Source organism: Triturus cristatus, chromosome 5_2, assembly GCF_964204655.1.
Source record: "Triturus cristatus chromosome 5_2, aTriCri1.1, whole genome shotgun sequence".
Classification (NCBI taxonomy): domain Eukaryota; kingdom Metazoa; phylum Chordata; class Amphibia; order Caudata; family Salamandridae; genus Triturus; species Triturus cristatus.
Window position 1 is genome coordinate 804549080 of NC_140588.1, and position 22635 is coordinate 804571714.

General features: G+C 51.1%; 1 protein-coding gene across 2 annotated transcripts in view; it reads right to left on the reverse strand.

Moving 5' to 3' along the window:
- ARHGEF6 (Rac/Cdc42 guanine nucleotide exchange factor 6) overlaps positions 1–22635 on the reverse strand; it is a 712936-nt gene that overhangs the window by 465268 nt on the left and 225033 nt on the right. For both annotated transcript variants that reach the window (XM_085607964.1, XM_085607965.1), the window contains exon 3: positions 21776–21860. In XM_085607964.1, coding sequence (XP_085464090.1) covers positions 21776–21860 — 85 coding nt within the window. The remainder of the gene's footprint in view (positions 1–21775; positions 21861–22635) is intronic.

Consider the following 22635-nt stretch of genomic DNA (forward strand, 5'->3'; position numbering starts at 1 on the left):
CTATGTCCCGCCGGGGCTGCAGACGACCACCTTTGCGGATCTGGGGCGCCTCCTCCTTGGCCTTCCGGAGGGGATTTTAGTGGTGGGGGGGGATTTTAACGCTGTGGTTTCCGTAACTGTGGATCGTCACCCCCCTAGGGATCTCCCCCGTGCCCAAGCGTGGTTGTCTGGCCTCTTGGATACCTTGGGGCTGGTGGATTGTTGGCGTTTGAAACATCCCACGCAGCTACAGTACACCTTCCATTCAGGGGCTCATGGTAGTCTCTCAAGGCTAGATTATGTCCTGGTTCCGGCGGCGCATGTGGGGAGGATAGGGGAGGTGCGCCACTTGGCACGGGGTATTTTGGACCACTCCCCGCTCTTGTTGCACTTTGATATTCTTCCGAGGGGAGAGGGTAGGGTGGTCCCGATTAATCCCTGGTACCTGCGTGACCCCACCATTCGCGCAGAGCTGGTTAAATCCCTTAAGCGATACTTTGACGAGAATGTGGGGTCTGTGTCATCGGCGGTCTCTCTGTGGGAGGCGTTCAAGACGGTACTCCGGGGAGAGGCCCTGTCCCTTATTTCCCATTCCCGGAGGCGCGAGCGGGAGGAGGTGACCCGTGTTGAAGCGGAGATAACCGAGTTGGAGAGTGATCTAGAATGTGGGGTGACGGATGACAAATTACATGTCCTCCGACTCAAGCAAGCGGCCTATAAGGCCCTCGTCACGGAGGCGGCCAGGGGCCTCAGTAGAGAGCAACAGGGGAGACTGTATGATGTGGGTGATAAGGCTAGTAAATTGATTGCGTGGCTGGACAAAAAAGAGAGAGCGAGTCGAGTTGTCCCGTCGATTGAGAAACAGAATGGTGTGTGTGTCACTGAACCGGAAGAAATTGTCTCCTGCTTTGCGGACTATTTCCGTGGGGTGTATTCCCCGGTGTCCTCCCGCTCTGAAGAGGATTCCCATGCCCTGCTCAGAGATATCGCGCTGCCTTCCCTTTCGGAGGAGGACAGAGTGTCGCTGGACGCCGCTCCAACATCCGAGGAAATTGCCCTCGCCATACGTTCGGTCGCTTCCGGCAAGGCCATGGGTCCTAATGGTCTTCCCATCGAGTTGTATAAACTGCGACCGGATACGCTGGCTCCGCATCTCCGTGCTATGTTCCTCGCGGCCCACTCGGCGGGTTCCCTCCCGCTAGACCAGCGTCTGGCTACTATCGTGGTTATTCATAAGGAGGGGAGGCCGCGGGACCGGGTCACATCCTATCGGCCTATTTCGCTGTTGAATGCGGAGCCCAAAATTCTCGCCAAGGTGCTGGCCAATCGGCTGGTCGGCGTAGTGTGCGACTTGATTCACCAGGATCAGTCCGGCTTTATCCCTCATCGCAACACAGCGCTTAACCTGCGGCGTTTGCATGGGGTGCTCGCACGTGTCCCGTTCATACGGGAGCCGGCCATTTTGGCATCCTTGGACGCCACTATGGCGTTTGACACACTTGAGTGGCCATATATTTGGGCGACGCTCGCGAAGTTTGGGTTTGGCCCAGGATTCATCGGTTGGGTAAAATTGTTGTACTCTGGACCGCTGGCGCAGGTGGTTGTGAACGGTAGAGTGTCAGCTCCGTTCGAGCTGGGCAGGGGCACGCGGCAGGGCTGCCCGTTATCGCCGCTCCTTTTCGCGCTCGCCTTGGAGCCCCTGGCGGAGTGGCTGCGGTGGCATCCTTCTATCCGTGGTCTCCGTTGGACCCCCGAGTATGAGGACCGCGTATCTCTATACGCTGATGATATTCTCCTGTACCTGGCCTCCCCACGTAAATCACTGATAGTACTGGTTGATGTATTGCACTCATTTGGCCTTAACTGCGGCCTTGTCATCAACTGGGCCAAATCGTGTGTGTATGTTCTCTCTGGGGAGGATCCTATCCTTCCGCGGGGTTGTCCTATCCAGATCGCCCCGCGGGGATTTAGGTACCTGGGTGTCTTCATTACCCTGGACGCGGAGGCCCGATATAGTCAGAACCTGCTTCCCCCCCCTCCAGCGCCTGAAGGAGGATGTCGCGCGTTGGAGGCGCTTGCCGCTCTCGCCGCTCGGCCGGGCGGCATTGTTTAAGATGATGTCGCTGCCGCGTTTCCTGTACGCTCTGCAGAACACAATGGACGTCGTCCCGGCGCGCTACTTTCGCGAGGTGGAGAGTCTGCAGCGCCGACTGTTCTGGGAGGGTAGACCGCGTATCGCCCTGGCGAAGCTGACGCTCCCGTGGTATGACGGGGGGGATTGCCCTCCCGGATATCAAACGTTATTATTGGGCCTCCCAGCTGGCTGCGATCAATCACGGCCTGTACGGGCCCGCTCTAAACCCGGCCTTTGAGATGGATAAGATGTTACTGCCGGGTGGTGATTATAATCGAGCGCTTTACTCCCGCTCGCTCGACGCACGTCTGACGGGCCCCACGCGTGTCATGGTACGAGTGTGGCACGCGGCTAATGTGGCGATGGGGTGGAAAGATCGTTTGACCCGGGCGTCGCCACTATACGCATCCGAGCAGTTGGGCTCCCTGTGGACCTCGAAGGGCTTTGAAAAGTGGGACATGATAGGCATCAGCAGGGTGGGTGATCTCTGGACGAGGGGGGGATTCAAAACGTTCGAGGTGCTGCAGACAGAATTCCAGTTGCAGGACATGGAGTACTTCCGATATATGCAGATCCGTCATGCGTTATGCTCCGTATTCCCGGACGTTGCCTCCATCCCGGAGTATTCCCCTCTGGAGGATAGAGTGCTAGATGGGCATGTACCGGACAGCACGATTTCATTAATTTATAAAAAACTTATCAATGACCGTTCGGGACTGCTGACTAACCTTCGTGAGGCATGGGTTGCCGATGGATTGGAGCTGGATGACGAGGACTGGGTATTGGCGGTGGCCTCCCCGAAAGAGGTGGCCATACCGGCCCGCCTTCGTTTCGTCCAGCTCAAGATACTCCATAGGGTCTATGTTACGGGGCCAAGGCTACTGCGTATAGGCTATGCTGTGGACGGGTTGTGTAAGCGTGGGTGTGGTTCTTTGGGGACCTTTCTCCATATTTTGTGGGAATGCCCGGAGGTGGAGCGATTCTGGCGTGGTGTGCATGAGGTCCTGCGGGTGGTTACACGTGTGTCGCTGCTGCCCGAAGCGAGGAGATGTCTTCTGAATGTGTGGGAGCCGACCGACTACTCGGTGCCGCAAACGTGGTGGGCGACTCTGGGATATATGGTGGCCAAACGCGACATTGCTCAACTGTGGGGTTTCCAGAGGTCGCCGACTGTCTCAGCATGGAAGGATAACATGGATTGGTGCATGTTTCGGGAAAAGGTGGTGTATGTATCGAGAGGTAAGCCTGGGACATGGGTGAAAATATGGGGCCCCTGGAACGCCTACCGCGGGGGAATCTGTACCCCGCCGTTATTACCCGATCCGTCACCGGCCCCGTCCCCTTAGCCAGTTTATCTCCCCGGTTCCGGGCACTGAGTCCACTTAGTCCCCGTCCTGACCTTTTCCCCCCCTTGATACTCCTATGGATTGGTGGGGTCCCCCTGCTAGGGGAGCACATGCTGCTGTTTCCGATTTTGGGTTGCCTTGTGGATTGTTTTTTGTTGTTATTTATATTAAAATGAAACCGTTAGGTGGGGTCCGGATGGTGTGGCTACCAACGCTTTTAACTCCTGTGCATTTCCCTCTGCCGCAACATGCGCACTATTGTCTGTATCACATGCTCCTCTTGCTTGCTAGCGGCCGGCCTGAAGGTTGTAGGCCCATCTTTGTATATTTTTTGGATTTTGTAATAAACGGTTTAAAAAAAAAAAAAAAAACAAAAAAAAAAAAAAACTCAGTGGCCAGACTAATCCTCAACCTCCCCAGCCAAACCCACATCTCACCCACCTCAAGAAGCTACACCGGCTCCCGATCCAGAAGAGATGCCAGTTCAAGATGTTCGATCACACATACAGTGCCCTGCACAAAAAAGGACCAGCTGACACCAACCGACCAGACACCTACAAACCTCCTCCCTCTTCCTTGCAGACACCCCCCCCCCGGATCTGCTGAAGCGACAGTGGAGGACGCTCCTTCTCACACCTGGCAGCCAAAGCTTGGAACGACCTTCCCCTGCACCTCAGGACCACCTCTTTACTCCGGCGGTTCAGTAAAGGGTTCAAGACCTAGCTGCTCGAATGAACAGATCAGCAAGAAGCAGTTAGCAACTCCAGCGCCTTGAAACCTGCACAAGTGATTGGCTGCCCTCTACAAATCCTTTATTGATTTGAGGAATATCCCTTGTCCAAGCCGATGGCATCTGCTTGAAAGAGAAGTTCTCACTCTATAAATGTTGTAGCTTTTGCATTTGTTGTTGAATTGTTTGGGCCAAGCCTCGAGTTAGGTCCAACATGGTGCTGCCCTTTTCAGCTTGGGTAGAAGTGGTCAGTAGAGGTAGGAGTTTGCTCCTTTCTTGTTCACCATATATACCAACAGACTAGAAGCGACACTCTACAATGGGTCCACAGATCCTCCTCAAATTTGTAGTAGACCTCTCCTCCTGCTCCTTTGTGCTGATGATGTCATCCACATTTCACAGACTGCCAAGGGGCCAGAGAGACTGGTGTCCAAAAATGCTGAATTTATGAATAAATTATGCTTGCAAACAAACCTTGGTAAATCAAAGACCAACATTTTTGGTCAAACTAATACCAAAAAAAACGACATCCTTTTCAATAACAACTGCATTGAAAGGGCAGAATCATTCCCTTATCTTGGTGCAGTCTTGGATTGTAAACTTAATTAGCTGCTAAAATAAATAAGGCCATTTTTAACCCCTTCGGTGCCCGCCCCTTTCCCCGCCCTGTGCCGGCCGTTACATTAGCGGGCGGGGTTTGTGACGAGCTGGACTCGTCATGGGCACAGCGCCACCGCGGCCCATGACGAGTCCAGCTCGTCACGGGCACCGAAGAGGTTAACTTGGATAGGGATCATGGCAGTGTGCAAGTCCATTCAACATCGATAATTTACTAGGTAAGGTTTGATTCTACTGTGAGCAATGCACTGGAATTTGCGGATATGCCGGCATCAAAACGTTACAGGCGGAGGTAAATAAATTGTTTAAATAGATGGAATGCGTCTACGCACACGTAACAATCAAGCAAAGGTATCTATAGAACCTTGGCCGCACTTCAAGACCTGTCGAATACATCATTGACCAGATCCGTGGATGGCTTTTTCATGTGTCTTGCAAACTAATCCCGATAAGCTACACCAACTCCCATAAAGAACCAACAAATCTGCCCTGAAGACAGGCGATATTATCAGTGCAGAGGGCCAGGCTACCAAAAGCCAAGATTTTTCTGCCCCTGGAGTCAAGATTTTTCAACTCTATAAGAAGGTGCAATGGGGAAGACTTTCAGGTTTTGCGTCGAGGAGGACTTTGCGACTACCAGAGTTTCTGGGACTAGGTGAAAGGACAGACTGAGGGGATTAACAGGAGAAGGCCTATGCCATCTGGATAACTGTGTGTGGGCAGATGGGTCAGCAAAGGGTTTCCCTACAGAGCCATGACAGAATTCAAGAAAGCCTCACTGAATGTAAGTAGGGGTTCCACCAATGAGGAGAAAGGCTGCAAGATCTCAGTCAGAATGTTAGACTTTGCCTCCACAGAAGACAAGTTTAACACCAAAGCTTCAGCTGATTTTTGTCCCCACGCAGTTGTAATTGAGGAAGCATCTTCTGAAGCAGAATCAGAAGGGATGGATGAGTCGGCATCTTTCTGTAAAATGGCCAGGCCGCTCACATTTTTTGAAGTCCAGATATAAGCCTGCATCAGTATTAGAGTGGGGAAGGAGGTAATCAGCCTCCAGATCATAATGTTTTGTGGGGCCAGATATTGTGAAGACATTGGAGTCCGGGATGAACAATTCTTCCATCCTGGTGAATCTTGATGTTCTGCCAAGGGAACATCTCTGAAGTTTGCCTTCTCTCTTGCTGCACACATACACTCTTATATGGAGAAAGCTTCATGGGTTGCATCTCTAAGCACCGAAATAGGCTCTGACCAAATTGGGCCCAGCACTTTGGCAGGCTATCAGCTTTTCTTGGGCACTGAGACCATGGTCCATGGAGCGGCAGACTTGGCAGGTGTCGTGTCAGAGCTGCCTGAGTAGCCAAGCCGACAGGAACATGCTCTCCATTGAGAGGCAGTACAAAGGTTATGGAGCTGCCCTGAATAAATCCAGCAATGCCCCCCAGAAGCCTTAGCCCTGCATGCTTCATCTTTTCAGCACTGCAATCTAATCCTATAACAAGGAATCGTTTGGCATCAGGGAACATCAGAGATACGAAATGGTCCCAGGAATGGAACATTTCCCTGAGGAATTAAATGACTTCTCCATTCCATGGCACATTTTGTGTTTTATGGGTAAGATTTCTTGGCCTCATTGCCTTGAAGGTAATGGAGAACATTTTGAACTCTCCCTGCAGGCATTGACCTTCTGCTCCATTATGGCCTACCACTTTGTCGACACACGAGAATTTAGGACATGGTGTTATGCTGTGATCTCCGGCATCACATGGAAATGTCTTGTGGTTCCGAAAGGGACATCTACTTGCAGCACTTGTGAACAGGCTTTAATCCTGAAACCTTCAGAGGAGATATTTGATCGAGTCGTCGTGGAAATATTGAGGAATTTAATTTGTGAAATAGAGTGAGAGTGCTTAGGGCATGCATCAATGAGGCATGAATAATAGGCACTTTTATAAGAATTCTAGTTGGCTTCTAATGCACTTCGGAATCTGCCAGAAGATGTATCTGTCAGAACCCATATTTCTCTTAAAAGTAGCTGATGAATTATAACCATAGCTGTGTTGACTGATCTTTCCATATGTCAAGAAAGTTCTGCCCAATTTATAGTTGGTCTTATAGGCTCAGCTGAGCTTTCCAAAAACATGAGCCCCTCCAAATGAATGCATTTGTGATGGGGGGGCGTGGCTAACCAGCCAACATGGCGGACGCGAGTCCGTAGTGCTCCGGCCCACATCCCTGGTAATCCGAGAAATTATCCTCCGAGTGAGCCGCCCATGCCCGCAGCCTGTTGCGCCAGACAGTGGAAGGGCAGCAGTCACCGGGAGACTCCTGCTTCCGCGATCTTCACAGTCGCGGGAGCGACTATGCCCGAGAGCGCGATCGCGGCCTACACGAGGTGAGGCGGCAGGACGGACACCCCTGCTGGGCGGCGGTCCCTGGTGCCGCCGAGACTGTTGATGCTGCAGACGCCCTGCTGGTGTGCCCTGTGCTTCCCTGCCCTGCTCTTGGGGGCGACCCTATGAGCGGTGTCGCGGCGAGCGGACCAGCGTGGGGAGGAGAGGCCGCAGGATCGTTGCCGCGCTGGGGCCTGGGCCCTGGAGGACTTTACTGGAGGACGGACATCGGAGCGGCTGCGACGGCTGGCGCCGCGACAATTGTGAGGACGATGCCTGCGCCCCCTGTCCGCTCCGTGAAGTGGATCCACGTACCCCGCGGATGCGGGAGACGTGGGGTGACCCATGAGCCAGAGGGGAGAAGAGGTGCGACCCCAGGACTGCTGCCGCCTGGGGACCTGAGGCCTGGAGCGCTGGCGCTGGGGTGACAAACGGGCGGTCCTGGAGGTGAAGACGACCCCTCCCGGTGCGGAGATCGGCTGGAGGCGGCGCCGCGGGGTGGCCGGAGGTCCGCGTGATCTTGCTTGTCCCGCTGTGGCCCAGGGAAGTCATTGCGGAGGTGCCACATTGAGGAGACAGCGGAGGAGGTGAGCAGGGGCTCGGGCCACGGCGGGCCCCTGTGGACTGAGGGGACCAGCGCAACCGCGCATCTAGCCCTCCCTGGGTGCCGCGACGGACGATCGGCGCCTGCATTCCACGGAGCGGAAACCTGTGGGCTGTATCTGAGGGAAGATTTAGTGGCAGGACTGGACGGGCGGACGGCCTACGAGGTGAAGGGGGGTGCTCGCGGGGAGCTGAATTGGCAAGATGCGGGTGAAGCAGCGCAGTTTGCAGGGGAACTCCAAAGCCCGAGCGCTCTGAAATAAAGAGGTGGCTGTGAGGGGCGGCCTGTATGACAGCATGAGGTGAAGACTGGGCAGTGCTAATCACACGGGAGGACGGCAGCCTTCGGGTAGTGCGGGGACCGCTGGGTGTGTGGCGGAGTCACTCAGGGCATCTCCCTCTGGTGCACGGGCAACTTGAAGGACACGAAGGACGCCCAACAGCTCGCCCGGGGGAAGTGCAGGGGAAACGCACTCCTTCTATTGCAGCCGCGCACCCTACTCCCTGTGCTGCTACTTCCAGGGTGTGCTACGTGGCACATGAACGGACTTCAGAAGCGGTGCCCGGACCTGCGCTTGCCGCCCTTCCACGCGTCGTGCTCCGCCTGTACCGGGACCGGCATCAGGTCCCGACCACGCAGAGGCGAGCCTCTCCAGTGCTTCAGAGGTGACGGACGGTCTGGCGACGACTGCTGCCACAAGCAGCTAACAGTCCCTCCTATACCGGACACTGGCTGAGAATGCCCACGGCGCAGCAACTTGTGATTGGCCGTATGCGGGCCAAGGCGCAACAGGGACAGATGCGAGCTGGAAGTCTAGATCCTGCACGCCCGAAAGAGTCAAGTGAAATGGAGCCGACCACGGCGCTAGCTGCCAAAATGGACACGGTCCTTGCGGCGGTGGAGAGGCTAGGGACTGCACTGGAACATACCAGGACCTCCTTGGAAACTCGGATCGATAAAGTCACGTCTGACTTCACACTCCTCCATGCGGATAATCGCAAATTAACGGAGAAGGTCGCCGCGCAGGGGCAGGTACTTAAAGATCTCCAGCCATTCACCCACAGTCACGCGGCTGCATTGCAGGATATGATGGAGCGGATACATGCCATTGAGGACAGGGCGGAGGACGCTGAAGGGCGCTTGCGTCGCAACAATGTGCGTGTAGTGGGCTTGCCAGATGGAGAAGAAGGGAGATATCCTGAGCAGTACGTCGAGAACTGGCTGCGAGGCCTCCTGCCGCAGGGAACAATTTCACAACAATTTGCGGTGGAGAGGGCTCACCGAGTGCCCGCCCAAAGGCCTCGGACGGGTGCGCATCCGTGCCCGTTTCTGTTCAAACTCCTCAACTACTGGGATCGAGATGCGGTGCTGCGGGAAACCCGGAAACTGGACAACCTGACTGTCAATGGCAGCCGCATCATGCTTTTCCCGGACTATACCGTCCTGGTGCAGCGCCGACAAAACAACTACATGGCGGTGAAGCGACAGCTTCGTGAGCTGGAACTACCGTACTCGCTGCTGTTCCCTGCCAGGCTGCAAGTGGCTGCGAAAGGTAAAACCCACTTTTTCGACACACCAACGGAGGCGTGGGACTGGTTGGAAGAGTCGGGCCTATGGACGGGGTCGAGGCCAAGGGATCCGACTGACATCGCGACCTCGGGCAGGAGGGACAGGCGTCGCCAAAGGCAGAGGGCGCCCGCGAGGCAGCGCCCAAACAGGTGGCCCCCAGCCCGGAGAGAATGCGACTGGAGCGCCAAAACGTACTGGAAGCAGTCACGACGCTTGGCTCCCGAGTGCTCCGGCTCACCTGGACTCTCCTACGCAACGCACTGGAGTGTCGAGCGGACTGTCGACACCGTCATCCGAATGCTCTGAGGAGCTACACATGCCCGTAGTCACTCCGCAAACGGCGGATGAGATCCTAGGATGACGTTGCTGCTGTAATGGACATTGTGGACACTCGTGCACGCAAGTACTGCATTGTGGGTTATGGGGGTTTGTTAAATAAGCGGGGGGACTTAGCGGGGACACTGTGCATGCACATTTGGCTGACTGCTGCCCGCGACAGGTTACATTTGAGACTGCAGAACCCGATGGGCCCTTGTGTGGTTGGCACGCACGCATGCGTAGATGGCTCGCGGGGCTGCTATAGAGTGCCACCGCTTTGGTGGGCTCCACCAATGGCATCCTGTGTGGCGCGCCGCATGCGAGTGGTAAGATGGGGATGGTCATAGCAGATTGTTGGATACACGCACACCCCATTAGGCTACACACTGACCTAGTTCCTGTCTATGCATGGTTGCAAAGTTTGGACGAACGGACAAGCAAAGTTCGCCCCTAAAGTTATGTTGGTCACAGTTTACAAGTTGTTATGGTTACGACAGACCGGTTCACTTAGGCTCAGGCGAGCCCAGCAGTTACTACAGCACACCCCGCTCCAGACCTTCCGCCGATCTGCACACCTCAGCAATGACGCACGTTAACATAATCACGTGGAATATCCGCGGTATGCACACGCCAACACATAGATATTCTATATATGCCTATCTTCACAGACACTCGGTTGGAATCGCCCTATTACAGGAAACACACATAACGCAGCTCGAGCTGGAAAGGCTGCGCAGGCGCTGGCGAGGACAGATGTATGGTACGGTGTACTCCGCCCATGCCAGGGGCACGCTCATCTGGGTGAGAGCGGGAGTTCCGTTCGTTAGCTCAGAGGTGGTAGTGGACCCGGAGGGCAGATACACTCTAGTCCGGGGAACACTCAATGGTCAACACATACTGTTATCCTCGATCTATGCACCAAATGTTGATCAACCGTCATTCCTGACGCAGCTGTCGCTGGCGGTCACCCCGTATGCTGGTCTCCCCTGGCTGCTGGGCGGCGATTTCAACTCAGTGCTAGACGTGCACAAGGATAGATCCTTCCCCCCCCCTTCATGCCACGTCGGCAGTGTCCAACGCGCAGGCACTCACGGACTGGCTCTTACACTGGACGCTATTAGATGTGTGGCGGGTCCTGCACCCAGCTGATCGCATTTACTCTTATTACTCCGCGACACATGACCTGCATGTCCGACTAGATAGGGTGGTGGGATCCAGTCTCTCCTGCCGTTGGTTGAGTGTTCGGAGTATTTGGGACGGACACACTCCGATCCTAACCCTTTACGGATTCAACTCCAATGGGAGGCTGATCGCCCCCCTATCCCTACATGGCGCCTTCAAACCGCTGCGCTGGAGGATCCTGAGTTCCGCTCCTCATTAGGGACAGCTATACTGACATATTTTGAACTTGACGAAGGCACGGCGGGTAACGCGCTGGTGGAGTGGGACGCCCTCAAATAACACTTAGAGGTCACTGTTTGGGAGCCACGTGGAATATACGGAAGCAGTTATCGAAGGTTCTCGTCCGCCTTGAATCCCAGCTGTTGCAGCATGAGCGCGAGGGTGGGGGTAGCCACTCCAATCGACTAGAGGAGCTACGGACGCAACATGCGGAACTTCTGGAACGATTACGATGTCATAACTATGCAGCCCACACAGCCCGCACACACCACACGGCAGATAGGGCGGGCCGCCTGCTCACCTGGCTGCTAAAGCAAGATGGCCCTCGCGCTCCGATCGCTGCCATGCGTACACGGGAGGGAGAATTGGTGTACACACAACAGGAGATTCATAGGGTCATGGTGGAACATTATGCGAGGCTCTATCAGTCGGGGGTTAGTGGTACGAACCTCGAGATAGCGGAATTTCTCGAGCAGCTCCAGTTGCCTGCAGCCTCGGACGCCCAACAGGAGGAACTTAACCAACCCCTCACCTTGGAGGAGATAGGGGAGGCAATCGCATCCATGGCATCTGGGAAGACGCAAGGACCGGACGGCTTGCCGGCTGAATTTTATAAAGCTTATCGGGAGACCCAAGTGCCTCACTTGCACGCGCTTTACGCCGCAGCGCTGGAGGAAAACGCGCTGCCCCCCTCGATGCGTATTTGGTATCCCTGCTGAAGCCTGATGTCAAGAATTCCTGTCATACAAGGGAAACACGCCCTTATGTAAACAGGAGAGCTGTTACATAACTCAAGGGAAACACGCCCTTATGTAAACAGGAGAGCTGTTACATAACTCAAGGGAAACACGCCCTTATGTAAACAGGAGAGCTGTTACATAACTCAAGGGAAACACGCCCTTATGTAAACAGGAGAGCTGTTACATAACTCAAGGAAAACACGCCCTATAAAGGGAGGAACCGGGAGGTACAAGGCTGTCGGATATTGTGTTTACACCGATGTACCTGCTTCGTGAAGAGCAGTGTTCCGGAGTGGTGCTCCAGTAAGGCAAGAACGGAGGTAGGTCGAGTCGTTACTCCCTGGGCCGTGTCTTGCCCCATCGTCACCTGTGAAGGACCCGGAAGCTCTACCGGTCAACCATTGAGCTTCGCTTTTTGACTCGGCTGAGTCCAAGCGCAGTGGCGCTTTTGCTGGTTGGAGTCGTAACTCCCAGCCCGACCAGAGACACAGGGACTGCCAGCTGTTACGCACACCAGGAGGTGTTTGCCGCGTTACAGACTCGGAAGTCCACAGGATCGATCGAGCGGCTGCTCTCGGTTCAGTCTTCTTGCTTGTGATTGGGGTATCGGTGACGCATCACCAGGAGGTGACTCCGCGTCCCGGTGCAGTCTGAGGAAGAGGTTGAGCGGCTGCTCCCTTCAGGTAGAGACCCCGGCTGGGTGTTTCCCTGACTCCTCGATTCTCCCCAACACTCTTCGTGCCCCTCACAGCCTACCGATTGGCATTGTCGGCCATTTCATTTCTGCCCTCTGTTGGCATACGCCGGGATCGGCGTATATGCAGAGGACGGTTAGGACCATCCGTGCTGTGGGCTGGTAACGTACTTAGCCTGGAGGATTCCAGTGACTATAACTTTTGTTTGTTCTTTGTATTTTATTTGCCTTCATTAAAAGAACTAACCCTTCACAAGTGGTTGCGTCCTCATTGTCGTGTCTGTTAAACGATCCTGAGACGTTCAGGGCGTTACACCTGACCGAGACCCAACGGCCTTGGGGTCTTACCGACCGTTGGCACTTCTCAACGCTGACTATAAAATACTGGCTAAAGCTCTAGCGGAACGGCTGGCGCCAGTGGTTGCAACTCTGGTTCACAGTGACCAAAATGGGTTCGTTCCCAAGCGAAGGACGTCGCTGAACTTGCGGAGGTTTTTAAGAGTGGCGACGGATAGCATAAATGAGTGGCCAAAGGCAGGTTGCTTGATGTTGGACCTGGAAAAGGCCTTTGATTGTTTGGAATGGAGGTACTTGTCAGCACTGTTGCAGCGATATGATCTGGGGTTGGAATTTTCACAAATGGTCGGCCTTTTGTATAAGAACCCCTCGGTCCGGGTACGGCTGGGCCCGTATATATCAGAGACCGTGCCTATCTGCAGGGGTACCAGACAGGGGTGCCCACTGTCGCCGCTCCTGTTTGCGCTGGCGATCGAGCCACTGGCGGTGGACCTGCGCGCATTGATGGGTGACGGCATACCGCTGGGAGACGCAGTTCACCAAGTGTCGTTGTATGCGGACGATCTGCTGGTCTATGTGAGAGATGTCGAAAATGTCCCATCACAGTTGGCTCGCATATTGCAGGATTTCACTACTATATCGGGGCTGCGGGTAAACGCCAGTAAGTCCTGTCTTTATGCGTTCGGGGAGGGGAGGCAGGACCCGGGATATATCCTCAATGGAACGAGGGTGATGTGGAAGGGGGATACCTTCCGATACCTGGGGATACAGATATATCGTCAGCCATCGGACCTTTTTGACGGAAACCTGGGCAGGGCTCTCACAGCCATCAAGTCACAGATGCGTTTCTGGGGCACATTACCGCTGACGGTCACGGGCAGGGTGGCATTATCCAAAATGGTGATTCTCCCCAGACTCTTGTATTACTTTGCCAACCTGCCATTATATGTCCCAGCGGCATTTTTTGCCACGTTCTCCAAAATACTTCGGGACTTCATCTGGGGGAGTAGTCGGCATAGGCTGTCATCAGCAAAATTGTACCTTCCGACAGATCAGGGGGGACTTGCAGAGCCTTGCTTAGAACACTACTATATGGCTGCTCAGCTACAATGGATTGCTCGCTGGTTTGCGGATAAAGCCGAGAGGACACAGCCTCAGCGCTGCCCCCCTACTCACTGGTGCGGCTCCTTGCGCTCTTTCACCCGGCTGTCAAGCACACAGCGCCGCTCCTCCTGAGAGTGGCATATAAATGCTACCGCAGAAGCCTATTTCTCACCAGAGCTCTAACCCCATACGCGCCGGCATTGCCACTGGAGGGCTCCCCTAGCGGGGTAGGGACACTCACCACTCTCATGCTCACACACTGGCGGGATGCTGATATACAGACTCTAGGAGATTTGTATCGAGATGGTGCGCTTATATCATATGACTCTCTGATGGAAGAGGAGGGACTGCCACCAGGCCAATTCCTTCTGCATCGCTCGCTTCTTGCATCCCTGACAGTGAAATGGGAGGACATGTCCACAGAGCCTCATCAACACCTTACCATAAAATACCTTCATGTTATGGGGCGTGGTAGGCATTTGATCCGCTGGTTTGCGGTGTCACTACGCACCCATGCAGCGATCACACTGGAACCTCTTAGACATAAATGTGAAACGGACATGGGGAGGCCATTGGAAGATAAGGAATGGGAGCGAGTGTTGGGGAGCCCAGTGCGCATACCCAGAAATATGAGGTTCCGGCAGATCCAGTTGTTCATTATACACAGGGCGTACCTTACACCGGAGGCAGTCAATAGGTATTTCCACCGCACGGATGCAGAGTGTCCCAGGTGCGCCGAACTGGGGGTGGGTATAGTCCACATGCTATGGAGCGGTCGCCGGCTCCATACGTACTGGCATACAATCAGCAGGTTACTGCATGTAAGCACTGGCCGTACTTTACCGTTTGAATGGACTGTATACCTGTAACACCTGTTCCACAGAACCCCGGCCACGAAGGTAGCGTCCCAGTTTATAGACCTGGGTATAATAGTCGCTAAGAGAACCACCTCACGTGCAAGCATGGAGAAATTCACTACTTGCCAAGGGCCAGAGCAGAGGAAACCGCCATTAGGAGGGAGGAGACGATGGGGTTGCGGAAGAAACCCATAGCTACCCAATGGGAGGTTTTGCTTCAGGCGCTACAGAGAGCCGGGGAAGAGTGATCAGGGGGTCAGCTTGAAGGGGAGGACGGGGACGCAGGGTGGATACTGTAGTCTCTCACCGTGTGCAGCTGTGATGTTCTCATGTGGGAGCTGATTTGTATAGTTATCTGTGAAGACAACGGTGGTCGCCATTGAAAGAAATTAACAGTCAATCTGAAATGCTGGGATGTGTTGTTGGGGAGGCGGGGAAAGGGGCGGGGGGAAGGGAGATTTGGGTATCAATACCGGTCTACGTTGAGTCTGTAAGTTGTTCATAATTGTTATTATTCTACATTGTCTGTATTGAAGTCCACGCTGAATCAGCTGAAAGACTGTACTTATGGGACTGCCGTAGCTAACTAGTCACCGACTTGTGAAGCATTGCACTAATGTAAGGAGCCGTATGTTGTACTTGTAACCAATCCGGGGTGGCGAATGCGCCGTGTATGTTAAAGGGCTCAACTTACATGCAATGAAAATACACTTTTATTGTCAATGCGTGGCAGCATGCATGAACAACGTGAAAATATGCTTCTTTGTATGTACCTGTAAAATTCAATAAAACAGATTTGAACAAAAAATGAATGCATTTGTGCTGTCCCTGTGGTACTGCTTCCATATAAAATGAATGCATTTTTTCTTTTTTGATATTTTCCATATGCGCCTAGAAGAACAGTTGATAGTGTTCAGTCAAAGATCCTTTAGACCACATTTTTAATGTCTCGTCTCTGGCACAGCTTGTACCGTCGAGCCAAACTACTGTTTTTCCCCAAAAAATAATTCATAATATACATATATAAAGGGTCTTTGGTCAGCAGGGTTCATCCATTGGTAGGTTAATGAGTCATTCACATTTTGCATCCGCCCACCACAGCATAAAGCAAGGGACAACGGATCAGCCCACTTTACCCATGGGTTCACGTCAACTTTTAATGAATGCAAAAAGCCTTTGCACATTGTTCACATCGGCCAAAAAAGAGTTACTTTTTTCAGTGACAAAGCTGGTTCAAAGCATGCTTTTTTAAATTTTCTTTTTAACTGTAGCACTTAATATCAACTATTTATTTTCCCTGCACCTTTTCTACTTAGTTAGATACGGATATATTCTCAATCTGCTTTTTTAAGTTGCTGTTATAAAGTGTTCATGTGATATTGTAATATAGTTGACTGCGATTGCTTGCTTGAGTAGTATGTGATTTTTTTCTTGTTCCGTCAACAACAATACCAAAGAAATGCATTAAGCAACTGAAAAACATCACTAGTAAAGCAGCCACATTCCAGATTTTTTTTAAATTTAACATATTTATTGTAGTATATGGCAGCCATGTTTAGGTGGCAGAATATTTTCTTTTTTTCTCCTTTCTATTTTTATGGCAAATTAGCTGTTACACTAGCCTATCCTTGGGAGTAGTCTCAGCAAAAATGTTGATAGGCACATATTGGACACAAAAAGAAAGCCCTAAAGTAAATTAATAGTAAAAAGATATATGTAAATGGAAATGACCTCCTCTATATCTGTCCCCATATGAATGATACATATTTTATTGTATAGCTCGAATATATTTTGATTGCCTGCTCTGTGTTTTAACCTCTTGAGTGCCCATGACGAGCTGGTCTCGTCATGGGCCGCGGTTGCGCTGTGCCCATGACGAGACCAGCTCGTCATAAACCCCGCCCGCTAATGCAACGGCCGGCACAGGGCGGGGAAAGGGGCGGGCACTCAAGGGGTTAATGATACTGTGTCAAAACGACTTATAACAGACTATTGTATACTGAGTTTATGCCATCATCAACCTAATAGGTTGTTTATCGAAGGTTCTCTCTTGGTCCTACATCGAACCATGGATTAAATCTGAGTAAAGGCTATCTGCACTTGGGAAGAGTAATATGATTAATATGGGGTATTTTCAGGGGCGCAGCTTAGCCAGTGAGATTCAGGGGTGTGAATCTCAAATTTCCCAAATGTAAAAAATCAGTGGGCTGCATGGTGAAGGGGTGACATAGTGGGCAAAAAACAATGTGTTGGAATGCTACCCAAAGCGATTGCCATTGATTAGACTATTTACAAGCATTCATATCATCACCTTTTGGGTGTTTGATTGCCAGCAGTATGCCTGTAAACTTGAGACTGAGAAAGCTTGCTAAACATTCTACTTTCAATGTTTGTGAACTGCATAACATGCATTACATTAGAGCCCATTCAAGAAGTACTTGAGTGAGTGCAGAAATAATGTTTTTTTGTTAAAACCGTTACTGCCTATATTTAAGATCCCGATCCAAAATAAGAACAAGTTAAAATCTCTGGGTTAAATGAGAATGGCAAGAAAAACCAACAGCAACGTAGTAGGTCCAACTCAGGGCCCCCAGAACCAACTACCAAGCCAAGAAAGCATTTGAGGAGTGTCACACCCATAACAACTTCACCAAAGCTAGACCTTTGCCCATCCCACCTGCCTGGTAGTTCTTCCTGGTAACTCATGACTATGGCCATGTAGAACACAACCGTCTTGAGTCCCTGCCCTGGGATCACTTCTTCCAAATGTATTTACACTGCATGCACTCATATTCGTCTCAACTAGAAGAAGCCTTGAATGTAGAGGTGTCAAATTGGTGTATGTGGGCAGGGCATCAAATATCTAGTCGCATTATAAGTAATTTTATTAAGTAACTTATGGCTTCATGTACTAAGCCCGAGTTGCTTAGTACATGGGTACATGGGTGTTTGTGACAGAAACTTGGGCCTCGGACTCGTCTGGTCACGATTTATTAATGGCTATTCCTGAAGGCTATGCATTGCATAGACTTGACAGAACTAGATGTAGGGGGGGTGGGCTGGCAATTCTTTATAAAGCTTCCTTTGCCTGTAGTATTAAAGCCCTGTCCGAGTCCTCGGACTCCTTTGAGGCCATGTACTTTTTTATTTCCTGTTCCCCTTCGGTATCCTTTACAGGCATCCTTATTTATAGACCTCCTGGACCCAGATCCAACTTTAGCTGTGAGCTCTTTAGAATTTTGGAACCCTATTTTGTTAAACTCCATCTTACCATACTTGGGGACCTAAATTTTCATTTGGATGACCTGGGGTCTAAAGATACGCTTTCCTTGGTGGACTTGCTGGACGCGTGTGGTTTCACTCAATTGGTGAACAGCCCAACCCATCGAGCCGGTGATATACTAGAAGGGGTGTTTACCAACGATCCGAGACTCTCGGTAGGTCCCCCCCTGCCTCTGGTCTGGTCCGACCACTTGGTAGTGCCTTTAGAATTAGCATCTTCCCCTGTAGGTGCGCCTAAGCTGAGTTCCACCAACAGAGAACCCAAAAGGAGCTATAGGAATATTACCAACGAAGCCCTTGCTCCATTTATAGGGGGCATATTGTACATTTCTACCAGGGAAGCTGGTGAGGCTGCACAAGAGCTTGCTAATTCTATCACTAGAGCTGTAGATGTGCTAGCCCCTGCTTCCCTTCGGTACTCAGCAAGGCGTAAACCCTCAGCTCCTTGGTTCACCGAGCCGTTAAGGCTCCTGAGGCAGAGCTGTAGGAGACAGGAGAGAAGATGGCGAAAATTCTGGGACCCCACTGAAGGAGAGGCACACAAATGTCTGTTGAGAGAATACAAGGTCAGGGTGATAAAGGAAAAGCAGGAGTTTTTCTCCAACCTTACCACATCCCTTACTTCATCTAAGGAACTTTTTAAGATTGTGGACTCCCTTTGTTCCCTACAAGTGCCTGATCCAGTTGTAGGTTCGCAGGAGTTGTGTAATAAAATCTCAGAGTATTTCCATAATAAAATCGAGGATATCTATTTTGCTCTGGAAACACAGAGGAGTACACTGGGAACTCACTCCCCCTTGGCCCTTGTAAAATTGGAGTCTTGGACCAGAGATCCCTCTAAGACTTTCACCCATTTCCCGCCGCTTTCCCTTGAGGAGCTTGATCTTCTGTTGGACAGGACAAAGTCAGCCTCTCCCTTGGACCCCTGTCCCCTGAAAGTGCTGAAAGCATGTCGGGACACCCTATTACCGCCTCTGATGGAGGTGATGAATGGTGCCATGGCACAGGGTACTTTCCTGGCACCCTGGAAAAAGGCGATAGTGAAGCCCCTGCTTAAAAAGTCCACCCTGGACCCAGAAATGCTCAAAAACTTTCGTCCTATATCTCTGCTGCCTGCTCCAGCCAAAATGCTCGAATCCCACCTTAATTTTCATCTGTCTGCCTTCCTGGATTCCTCTGGGTATTTGGACAACTCCCAGCATGGATTCAGGAAATTCCATAGTACGGAATCTGCACTCACTATGGAGGTGAATAATATTCGAATGAAGGTGGATCAAGGTCAGACCACTCTTTTGGTCCTACTGGATCTAACGGAAGCATTTGATACCCTGTCTCCCTTGACTTTAACATCACGTCTGAGGGAGGTAGGAGTGGTGGCCCGGCCCTGAGCCTTTTGTCCTCTTTTTTAGATCTAAGAGAGCAGAGGGTCAAGCTTGGAGAGTTCCTCTCCCCTGCCAAATACTTGCAATGTGGGGTTCCACAGGGGTCGGCCTTGAGTCCGACCCGGTTTAACATCTACGTGGCGCCACTTGCTAGGCTTGTGAAATCGCAGGGGATGGAGGTTGTGTCATACGCCGATGACACCCAAATCATGGTGTCCCTGGCTCACTCGGCTAGTATATCCGCGTTCAACTTTAGGAACTGCATGCAAGCAGTCTCCGAATGGATGATCCAAAACTCCCTAAAGTTGAACGGCGATAAAACCGAGGTCCTGATCTTCGGTAATAATCAGGATATTTGGTCCACTGAGTGGTGGCCCCCAACTTTGGGAACCTGCCCTATTCCATCCCACTCTGCCAGGAACCTTGGCGTTATATTTGACACCTCGTTGACCATGACTCTCCAGGTCAATAGAACGGTGGCCACTTGCTGGGGGGTTATCAAGATCCTTAGGAGAATCGTTCACTATCTCTCCCCCCAGGCCCGTAAGCAGACGGTGGTCGCGCTAGTGGGTTCAAGGTTGGACTATTGTAACGCACTATATGTAGATATCAACAAGGGTCTCATTCATCGCCTCCAGGCTGTGCAGAACGCTGCAGCAAGATTTGTTCTAGCTGCACCTAATGCTTCCTCGGCTACTTTAGCCAGGAAGAGTCTGCACTGGCTTCCAATCCAGCATAGGATCTCGTTCAAACTTTTGTGCCTGGTGTTTGGAGCCCTATTGGCTGGATCCTCTGATGCCTTAGGTTCCCTGCTAACCTGCTATACCCCAAGCAGGTGTCTACGCTCCTCTGAGATGAATCTTCTTGTAGTCCCCGTTTCAAGAAAGTCAGATGGGGCAGCAGGGCCTTTTCCAACGTGGCCCCTCGATTATGGAATGCCCTCCCCTCGGAGATTAAGGCCCAACCTTCACTAGCCCTTTTTTAAAAAGCGCTCAAAACGTGGTGTTTCATTAAGGCCTACCAGTAAGCAAGTCCATTTGTTTTAACTAGTATTTTTGGGTTAGGCGCCTTGACACCTATTGGGCTTAGTAGCGCATTATAAATTGGATTTCATTTCATTTCATAGACAAACATTTATTAAAAGTGATAGTTTTTAGAAATATTTGTGCCTCACCACCCCACGAGGCAATTCAGTAGTCATGTAAACACTAAGGGCATAATAACGATGTTGGGCGGGCGTAAACGTTGCGGTCTAGGGATCGACCTACCTGCGGTCAGTGGTCCCGACACCGTGATGACAATGGTACCGCACATGGTTCTGTTGCATACTCCCATTTTTCATAATCTCCTATAGACAAATGGGAGAATCTGTTCATCCCTGCACCTTGTGGCAGGCATCCCAGGGTGCCTGCCACACGGTGAAGGGATTAACAGGTGGGCACCATAAGTGCCCCCTCAGCCCCCAACCGGAGGCCACAGGGTGAAGGGGGCCCTGCTAGGGGCCCTCAATGTCACTTTCTGATAGGCTTTCCATGTCGGAAAGCCCGACATGGAAAGCCTGTCGTAAAACGACATTGTAATCCCTACGGAAGAAATGCGATCCATAGGGATTACGAGTAGGCCTCCGACTGGCCAACGGGCTCCTTGAGCCGGTCTGAATTGAGCCTGAATGACCGCCTGCATCCTAATGCGGTGGTCCAAACTGAAACCGCAATGAGACTCGGAAAGCCTCCGACTGCAGGTCAGAGGCTTTCCAACTCTCATCGTAATTAGACCGTAAATGTGACCTAAATTCTTATTACAGATGGAGTAACATAATAGTTTCTTAAATAGACCATAGGAGGTGCTTCAACAGCGCACTTTGTGAACTCAAGTATTTGAAACTGCACTCATATGTGATAATATGAAAAATGAACTCTGGGAACTAATATATTAGGACAGGCAGGGAAGCTGGTATTGTTTCGAGGTCATTTAATTTCACATTTTGAAATGTAGCCACCAAATGGATATCTTTGTGTCTCTCTCTCCCCACCATTTTTCGTTTCTGGCTCACGATGGGAAATAAACGACACAGAGATAGCAGAGCTGACTCAGGGCCCCCAAACCCATCTACCAAGCCACAAATGCATGTATTTGGAGGGTGTCACACCAAACACCCCCTCTGAAGCTACGCCACTGGGTATTTTTAGATTGGTATATAGAATGCAAAATAAATGACATGGTATCACACATCATTCAACAGTCCAGAAAACGAAAACATATTACACTTACAAAAACATAAGCAAAATCAATAATGATCAAAGCGAAACAAAGCTAAGTGTTCTTACCTTCAGTAGCTTTGTTGACAGCTGTTAGAGTATTAAGAATCCTGGTGAAATTGTTGCCTGTATACAGATCATGGGCATCAAAGGTCTGAAGAAAGGAAATCTTAATTCAGTTGAACACAAGGCATTTTATGAAGTTGTTTCTATTTATATACATACACACAGTAAATGCAAAATACAATATAAAGATTGGATGGCAACTATTAAAGATTGTTGTGAAAAGTGTAGGCTGGACTGCATATGGTGTGTCAAAAAAGCTATACTAGGATTAAAAGTAAAAGTTATTAGAACATTGCAATGTTGGGAGCCCCCCAGAAGACAATAAAGCGACTTAGGGCCAATAGTTGCAGGTATACACCATCTGTGCCAACATTTCAACATTTGCCTTTTTATTTCTCTCTGTTTATTTTAGCACATTCTATCCTCAGTGGGTGGAATGTTCTAAAGGTTTTACAGACCTTCTGCCTCTGGCTACACTGGTTGTTAAAAGCCCACTCTCTCTCCCGTTGTAGGCCTGTGGCTAAAGCCTATAACTCAGACCCAGTGGCTTTAACAATGGTAATAGCCCTTGGCAGCAGGCCATAAAAAATGTTACTCGGAGTACACAATTGTGTTACTGTTACAAATTCACAGGAGAATGAGCACATGGTGACAGGAAGAGGAACTTGATCTCTAGGGTGTGTTTCTCAAACTGTGGGTGATTTTGATGGGTTGTGAAAGACCAGCAATTAATTAACATGCTTTTAAATTCTGTATTTATCTTGTCACATTTGCCGTGTTTCATAGACATAGGCCAAATGTCAGGGTATGTCTTCTGACAAATTGCTGCTTATTGTTTTAACCTGGGGAATAGTGTTTACAAA